This window comes from Vigna radiata, chromosome 1, assembly GCF_000741045.1.
Source record: "Vigna radiata var. radiata cultivar VC1973A chromosome 1, Vradiata_ver6, whole genome shotgun sequence".
NCBI classification, from domain to species: Eukaryota; Viridiplantae; Streptophyta; class Magnoliopsida; order Fabales; family Fabaceae; genus Vigna; species Vigna radiata.
In genome coordinates this window covers 21,379,188-21,388,604 of record NC_028351.1, presented here as the reverse complement: position 1 = coordinate 21,388,604, position 9,417 = coordinate 21,379,188, and the positions used below count along the sequence as shown (strand labels likewise).

The window sequence follows — 9,417 nt, the reverse complement described above, 5'->3', positions numbered from 1 at the left end:
GATGTGTCTAAGCTCATCCAACATGCTACCCCACCAAATAATCAATAATCCAAGTACTCAAATTGCCTTGTAGTAACCACCGCGATACGCTTGATCCAATACGTACGTGTGTACTTTACTTGACATACAAATTTTCATAGAGAGAAAACCTAGGTTGGAATTAATTAGGGCATAGAAAATAGAAAAGAAAGAGAAAGAGAGAGAAAGGTAGTGAGTGAGTGAGTGAGTGCTTGGGGAACCATGGTTTGTCAACTTTTTCCCTTTGGTATTGGTACTAGTTGCAGCCAATGGATGAGAGTGTTGAGGCGCACGAAAATCCAATATAGAAGAAACAAGTTTTGAATAATGGTTGCATGTTTGTTTGTTTGTTTAATAATGTAATAATGATTTTAATGGAGGCCGTCCTTTTCTGAAGATCATGGATTACTTATTTATAAATTTGGTGAATTATTATTTTAACTTTTATGATTGAAAGTGGGCATTGTTAAAAGCATTCCAATTCCCATGACACTACTGGTCAAACCTCCATTTCTTTTTCCTTTCCCATTCCCATCCTTTTCGTCCCTTTCTCTGCAAACAAACAATTCTCCCTCAAACACAAACCTCCCATCATTACAGTCAGCAAACCAAAACAAACCATTTTGCGGCACTCACTTTCCTTCTCTCTCTCTCTCTCTCTCTCTCTCAACAATTTAATATATCTCTGCATTGCCTCACTTTCTGACTGCTTTCTGTTTTAGCTTGTACTTACGTGTTCCAGTTTCGAACAATAGTATTACGTGCTCAAATTTCTGCTCAGGATCCTGCAGTGCTCACCTAATAAATTTATCTGGATTCTACTCCTAAGAATTACTGCTTTATATATTAATTTAAAATGTATTAGGTGTGTTAATTGTTTTAACTTAAAAGTCTAAATTATGTATAAACCTTTTCCTACAATTCAATGCGTGTTCAAATTTGGTTACCTTCTAAGCTGGTTACATGACACAGACGATGCAGTGCAACCCAACATTTCATACCTCTGAAAGTCTTCACCTCTAAGAATTTCATAAAAGAAAAAAAAAAAAAAAAGTGAATTTGTTATCAATGTGTTAATTTTCTACAAACTTGCATAGAGCGGGATAAGAAGGAAGGCAGAGAGAGAGAAGGGTTGAAATGAATTTTCAATTTCATTTTCGTTTTTGTCTATTGACTAACAAAATTTTTGTATGATTTACAAGGCGGTAATAGGAGTTAAAGGATGATCAAAAGGGCATAATATGAGTGGTTTTGGTGTCGTAAGATGAAAGACAGGACTTGGAATTAACCCGGAATATCTTGAGCAAATCCGCAGACATTTGGCGCACTTGCGGCGAGCAATTACTCTGCATCAGAAGCAGAATCTTGGTCAAGCCGTTAGCCTTCGTAACGGCCTCTTGCGCCGTCTCATCCCGAAACAGATAACACACGCTCCACAGCGTCGTAACGGCGTGTTCCGTTGCCACGCTCGACACTTTCAGCACTTTGTTCACTATCGCCGCCACGCACGCTGAATCCTCGCATATCTCCAACCTTCCTTCCTTCGTAGACGACACCGTTTCCACCAGCTTCAGAACCTTCTCCGTCACCGAGACGCTCATGTTCGAAGCGCAGAGAAGCTTCGACAACACCTTAACCGCTCCCAGACACACCAGCTTCATCTTGCTCCTTCTCGGAGACGAAATAGCCACCAGGCACAACAAACAGTTCTCGATTAGATCTGGATCTTTCTCCGGCGTGATTAGTTTCAGCAATTCGGACACTAAACCTTCCTTCTCCGCTATCAAAAGCTTCGATTCCACGTCCAAGGCGACCGATGTCAAAACCCTAACCGATGCTATTTGTGCGGCATGGTTCCCTTGTCGGAGAGCGACGAGCAGAGAATCCAGGCTCTGTTTTTCTGCCTCGCCCGGCGCCTTCAGTATCAAGTTTTTCAGCTCCTCACGGTCTTCCATTTTTCCGATAACCAAATCCAACGCCATAACGACCTGTTCGAGGAACTCGACGGCGCCATTGACATTGTGGAGGAAGCCAACGAGCAGAGGCACGAAGCATTCCGTTTTGAGGAGAAAATCGCGGTTCTCTTCAGAATCTTGAGCGAAGCGAGCGATTTTGGCGAGCGAGTCGAAGCGGTTGTCGGCGCGAGTCTGCAAGTCGGAGATAGCGAGAAGGATTTGGTCCTTGGAGGGGAGGGATTGGGAGTGGGTGGATGTGGGGGAGTGAGCGGAGTGGAGTGGATGGTGGAGGGAGTCTGACCAGATCTGGATGAGCCTCTGTAAGGTTCGATTAGGAACAAATTCCTTGGTTTGGAGAACCTGCATGGTGGCGGGACAGGTGTTGTTGCCGTTGTCGAGCCAGCGCTGGATGCTGGAGCGGTCGTAGGTAACGCCGGTGGAAAGACTGACAGGGGATTTCATGACGTCGAGGGATATGGGGCAGCGGAAGAAGCTGGGAACGGTGATGTAGAGATCGTCTCTAACCATGGTGGTGAGGGAGTGAGAGAAAAAAGTGATAATAAAATAAAATAAAAATGGAAGAAGCGAAGTGTGGTGAGAAGACAGAGAAAGAGAAAGAGAAAGAGAGAGGTGGGCGATGGAGCGGACAAGAAAGTGGTGTTTAAAGAAAAGAGAGAGAGTCAAAGGTAGAGTGACGTGAGATGTTGGTTTGGGAGGGGTAGGATGGGAAAAGCGTTGACACGTGCGGAGGGTGGGAAATAATTGCGTATGATGAGGAGGAGAAGGTAGGGGTGGGAAAGAGGGGACCACAGAGGAAGGAGTTATAATTGAAATTACTTTGGTGGTGAGGGGCTGGGTCCCACCCACGGTTCCATCGGTCGGCTTCATTACATCATCCAACCTTCGACAACGACAACCACCTCCCACCTCCTCCGACTCTACCTGCACCTGCAAGTGCAAGTGGGGTTAACCCTATTTTCTTTTTTCTCATCACAAATCAATCTAAATAAACCTTAATTACTTAATATCAAAATAAACATATGTTTCAGTCACATATTCTTACAAAATCATCACCATGCCCATCGTATTTCACTCTCCCTCACTCCCAAATTATTTCAATTTATACAAAAACCTGTCATTTAATTATATACTACCAATCTACTTTACAAACTTTTCACATCAAACTTCTAACTTTTTCTGCTTATCTCACTTATCTTGTCTCAATTTATGCATTCTTTCACAAACACTACAATTTTTATTTTCTAAAAAATTAACTACTCATATTTTTACTTTTTATTCAATTTTATTCTAGATTTATTTACATTTTATACCAGTCAACATACATAATGCATTCTATTTTTTTTTAAACTATTTTAATAAATTTGTTTTAAAAATGGCTCACCCATTACTACTTCCAACATATAAATTGCGGTTTTAATCTTTAAAATAATAATATTGAGAGAAACTTTTACCAAATTTATCATCACAATAATAATAATTTTTTCATCTTTGTCATGTGATGAATTTACTAAAACTATGACGTTATTTTAATCAAATATGAAGTTGTTTATTGTTAATTTTAATATGATTGAAACAATTCTAAGAATTTATTACTGATGATCTAATATTGCTTCTTATATATTCCTTTTCTATATTATTTTATTTCGAAAATTTTATTTTATATTATAGCAATCCATAAAATACATCATCCTCATCTATTCATATTTAGTTTTATTAAAATGTTGGTAATATTCAGCAAATTAAAATATTTCTACGTTAATATATATTTTTATTTTCTTTTATATATTTTTTTTCTTTTTTATATTTTTCAACTTCAAGGAACACCTTCTCTATTTAACTAGATTCATCCACAAGAATGTTGTCTGTTTCCAGAATATTCGTCAACATCATTGGTGTACTATATAAAATATACCGAGAGGTATTAATAGGTAAATATACTTTATTAATAATTGATTATTGGGTTTGATTACCTAAAAATACATGCACTAATGGTTAACCAATGTACTTGACTATCACAAGTCCTGCAAATATACAATTGATGTCCAGATACAATGATCATCTTCTATCCTAATTAAATATAGACATTTTTATGAAACATATCTGACTTGAGCGTCGGAGGGTCTTCTCCAGGTCAACAATCCATCGGAGTAGATTGAGTTCTCAGAGAAGATTAAAGATAAAAAAAAAAAAAAAAAGCAAAGCAAGGAAGGACAATTGATCATCGGACAATTTCAACTAAAACAGTTGGTATGTTTTTCTCTTTTTTCTTCTTCACATACCTGCGAAAAGTCAGATCATTCATTCATTCCTTCATCTTCTCCCATGTGAAGGTCATAAAGGACAAGCTACACAAAGTAATCAAATAATTGTTGTTCACACCAAGTTCCTAATTTTGCAAGTGAAAGCAATCTTAAAGCCAACTACGAATAGTTATGAATCACCATGGCCAATTCGTTAAGAAAAGATAAATGCTATAGTAGTTGACCATGGAAAATGTCATCATCCCCTTTTCGCTCTTAAAAATAATTCATTAAACCTCTCCTTCTATCCACCCTTCTATCTCAAGAAAATAAAGCAACAAAATTGTAAAACTAGAAATAAGGCTAAAGAATAATCTTATCAAAAAATAATGTTCAATAAGAAAGTGTCCTTTAAAGAAAACTTCATCATTTTCTTCACCTCCTGCACACTTCAACTTCATCTTTTCCTCCAAATTATTCTAACTCTTTTTCCTCATCAAATTATACAAAACTCAACATACATGTTCTTCTCAGTCACCCATATAGAAAAAATACATCTCTTACTCCTCCCTTCTTCACTCACACATGGTTATGGTAGTAATGATCTCCACCCTTGAGGAAAATCCAACATTGCAGTATTAATGTGTGGATAGAAAGGCTTGGGGTTTTTAACTGGGTTGCCCTTGGTGTGTGATACGATCCTATCCAATTCATAACTTCAGAATTTGAATTCTTAAAAGTCACAATAAAAATAAATCAACACAAGTCAAGTAAAATTTACCACAAATATATTAATTTTTAATAAGAATCAGAACTCTAATTCAAAAACTAAGAGAATCCTTTCTCAAATAATGTAAACACATATAATACGACTCGAAAGTGTTTACATAAATTCTTTGTACCTCTATATATAGGCACATAAGTTTAAAAAAACTTAGAAACCTTAAAATAAAACCCAAAATCGAAAACACATAATAATAACAAAAACGAAAATTATAGACACAAATTTCACCGAGGTGCTCATTCAGGAAAAACAAACTGGATCGTCTAGTGAATTTAACATTATGTGAAATTAAAATAAAATTACATTTTATTTCATTTCCTATATTATTATTTGATTATGCTCATAATCTTCATGTTTTTTAAGTTTCTTCATTTATGGAACATTACAAGATTCAATGAGACATGTTTTGATATTTGACTTGTCATAAATATTTTGAATTGAAAATATTCTTTCTCAAGTTCTTGTCACATATGTTCAGGAGATAGTCATCTATTATACCCTAGGTTTAAATCCTTTTTTGGTCCTTAAGTTATAAGCTGGTGTTCAGTTTAGTCCTCGCTTTTAAAAATGTCAACCTTTGGTCCCTAAGTTATAAAAAATGTATCAAATCAGTCCCAGCCGTTAACGAAAGCAATGAAATATGTACCAAGTTGCCATCCAGATATAGAGATTTTGCAACCTTCAAAGAGTCCACAAGTATGAAAGAATATAGATGAGACTGATTTGATACATATTTCATTGATTTCGTTAACTGTTGAGACTGATTTGATACATTTTTTATAACTTAGGGACCAAAGGTTGACATTTTTAAAAGCAAGGACAAAACTGAACACCAGCTTATAACTTAGGGACCAAAAAAGGATTTAAACCTATACCCTACTTGAAGATTACTTATATGCGCGCGTATTGAGAGAAGATGAAGGGAGGATGTGAATTTCGACAACACATTTGACCAACATTATCGGTGTTGTATCTAGTCGGTCATGAAAATCACAAGAATGACAGGTCTTAGTACAAATAAACGAATCATGAAAATGAAAAAAAGATGAAAGAGAAAGAGAAAAAAAAATGGAGTGTAAAACAAAAGATAAATATTTCTTTTAAATTACACATGTCAAATTAGGTGTGAAGATCTTTTAATCCACTTAGCATCACCATTAAATATTTAACAAAAATTTAACATCGAAAATGAATTATTTAAGACAATACTAAAATATAGAAATGGATTTTTTCATGAACTTTTTGAAAAAACAAATTAAATTTCGCATGTAAATTTCACATAATAAAAACATACTAAACCCTAATATAAATAACATATATTTTATTATATGTCTAATTTTAAAATTATTTACACACATATTTATTAGGTTAGATAGAGTGAAGTGGTAAAGTGAGACGAGAAGTTATACAGCTATTTTATAAGAATTAAGAAAATTTGTTTTACTTTAAGCATATTACAGAATAACCTTAATCAATAAATGACAAGAAACCGAGGGAATAATATACTACTTTTTATAAATAATATTATTCTTTTGAAAATATGTAAGTTAATTAATTTAAAATAAAGGTATTAGGAGGGACCATATTTTAACTTGAAAGAAGATTAAATTGCATTCTTTTAGGAATGGAGAAAATATTAAAAGTTAGTCACATTTAAACCGCCAATGTAAATTATGGTTTTAGGGAAAAGAAATAAAATTGATAAAGGTGCTTCAAACGCTACTAATAATTTATCAATATTCATTATAAGAACGGTACATGAAATCAAACTGTTTTTGTGAATTAATTAACATGCGTAAATGTTTTCCATTTAGCACGCTTTAATTAAGTCCAACAAAAAATTACCATATTGATAGATTAATTTATATAGCTCAAATAGATAAATTATGCAAAACTCATGTTCGATTTAAATTAATATATACCCGTAATTTTAAGTTACTCCAAATTCAGAGTAAATATATTTTTTTAAGAAAAATATTATCATTTCTATCCACTTTTTTAAGGACTCTTGAAACATTATTTCGTTATGTAAGCACTTTATTGATATTTATTATGATTTTGACTTTTTAAGTTCAATAAACAAGGAAGAAACAGTGTCGTACATTGAAAATCTCATTCAAACGACGTGTTGACATTATATTATATAGAACTGTTGAGGCTTTGACCAGAATAGTAAATGAAAAAATGAATCTGTTAAAAAAATATTTTTATTTTATTTTTATAATAATTTGAATTTAATCGAGTACGATAAGAAATGGTTCGAATTAAATTGAATATATTTTATTTCTAATTAAAATATTCATAAAAAATGGTAATCGGTAAACAAGTTTTGTTTGATTACGTTTTAGACTTATTTTTAATATAAATGACAAAAATGGAAACATGAATTAGTATATAAAATGAATGGGTCCTATGACTATATACGAATTCCTCGTGGGCTCCTACGCATTAAATGTATAAATTAAAAGAAAAAAGAATGTTAGGAAAAGAAAGATGATTACTCATTATATCTCACAATGTAATAATGGCACCGAAAGCAACCTTTGGTATGAGAGGGGCACAATTTTTTCTTTTTTCTTTTTCACGCAAAAGAAATTCCAGAAAACATTGAATTACTGCTACAAGTTTTCGAAAAAAAAGTCGGCATATAAATTGACATGATTTTATAATGAAAATTGAAACAATTTTATTATAAATGAATTAAAGTTGTATTAAATTATGATGATTCCTTTTGTAAAAAATAATTCAGAAGGTTTAGAATAAAATATAAATTTTAAATAAAATGAATTAAAGTTGAGTAATATATATTATGATGATTTTAATTCTTAAAAATAATTGTAACATCAATTCATTTTATTCTAAAATAGAAGTCGATTTAAGTTACGATAATTTAATTTTTAAATGATTATTTTTTATAGAAATCGTCGGGTATGATAGAAATAAAGAGTAGCTGTTAGCTAGCAAGTAGAGCAAAGCATAGCATAGCATGTGCAGTGTTATGAAACGTCAAAGCCTGTGTGTGCAGGAACAGTACCAGTGATGTAATTCACAAACAAAAATATGGTGAGTTTGCATGAAGACGACGCGAGTGTAAGCGCGTGGAGTGGACCGTGAAAACGTTTGTACTAGTGTGGTGGAATTGTGATATTTGACCAAACCTTAGGATTTGGTTCGGTTGGTTGGATCGGATGGAGTTGGTGTTAGAAAGCAAACCAAAATCCCAAATTGTTATCCTAAGCCCGCAAAGAATAACCCTAAAGTCCAATACGTACTATCTTAAAATGAAAAATGGATTTTTAACACATTTATATTTTTTACGTTTATTTGACATTATTTTTTTTTTTATTTTAAAAATTATAAACTTAATATTTTTAAATCATTTTATTTTTATATTTTGTGTTAAATGAACGTAAAATTGCGTCATGTTATTATATCTCTCTTCAAATTCATTGTTGCCTTCGTTTACTTTTTTTATATTATCTCTACTGCTGTGAGTCAATAACGTGATCAGAGGGAAACACAAGATTGTGACTGTTATTATCATAGACTGAAAGTTGTAGGAAGTCAATTTTTAATCAACTTGCGAGACAAACTCCACGTAAGAACATTATTTTTCTATTTCGTATGGTTAACGTTTTCTAAGCTCAATCTGTAATAAGGTGGTGTTTCTCCAAGCCAGTTTCTGCTTTTCCCACTGTATTCCTTTGTTCAATTAATTGCTGTTTGAATAAATGTCCGACATCTTGAACATTTTAAATGTTTTTTCTCAGGCGTTATTGGACAGGGATAATGACTTGGTGACGAAGAAAAACAAATAATTAACACAAGTAGATGAGATGAGAAGACATAACGCAAGTCAAATGTTGAGATCTCGGAGAGAGAACAGAGGCTGTGGTTGTCGTGTTAGATCCAACTACTCTCTTGTGGAGTATTGCTGTGTTTTCCAAAGTTCAGATGTATGAAGTCATGGTTTCAAATTCAAAGACGTGTTTAACTCCTTCTCTTGTACCTGATAGGGTTGGTAGTTTACAACATCTTCGACCATGGTTTCTAAAACAATACAGTTCCTTTAACTGACCTGGGTTTGTGATATGGAACAAGTACGCGAATGAATTAAGGTTTGGTTTCAAATCACTACGGTCGTTCATAACTATTAATTAATTACGCAATCTCTTTTATGCTTACTATAATTTGTTGTCTTAAGCAAATTGAATACGACTATTTGCATTTATTAATGTATGTTTCGATCCATATTTGTCATGACAAATCAGTTTCGTGATTAGTTACGATCTAATTTACTTAATTGAGTTTTTTTTTTCTTGTCTTAGTGCAACACCCTTTTTTTTTATCATTAGTGTCTGTAATTAGTATAGTTATATTTAGCATTTAGATACTTTTT

The 9,417-nt window shown here is 33.3% G+C and overlaps 1 protein-coding gene across 1 annotated transcript; it reads right to left on the bottom strand.

Annotated features, from left to right (window-relative positions):
- Positions 1–1,059: 1,059 nt before the first annotated feature.
- Positions 1,060–2,957, bottom strand: LOC106764800 (U-box domain-containing protein 27). Its single transcript, XM_014649203.2, has one exon. The coding sequence runs from the start codon at positions 2,859–2,861 to the stop codon at positions 1,245–1,247; it is 1,617 nt and encodes a 538-aa protein (XP_014504689.2). The 5' UTR covers positions 2,862–2,957; the 3' UTR covers positions 1,060–1,244.
- Positions 2,958–9,417: the final 6,460 nt, after the last annotated feature.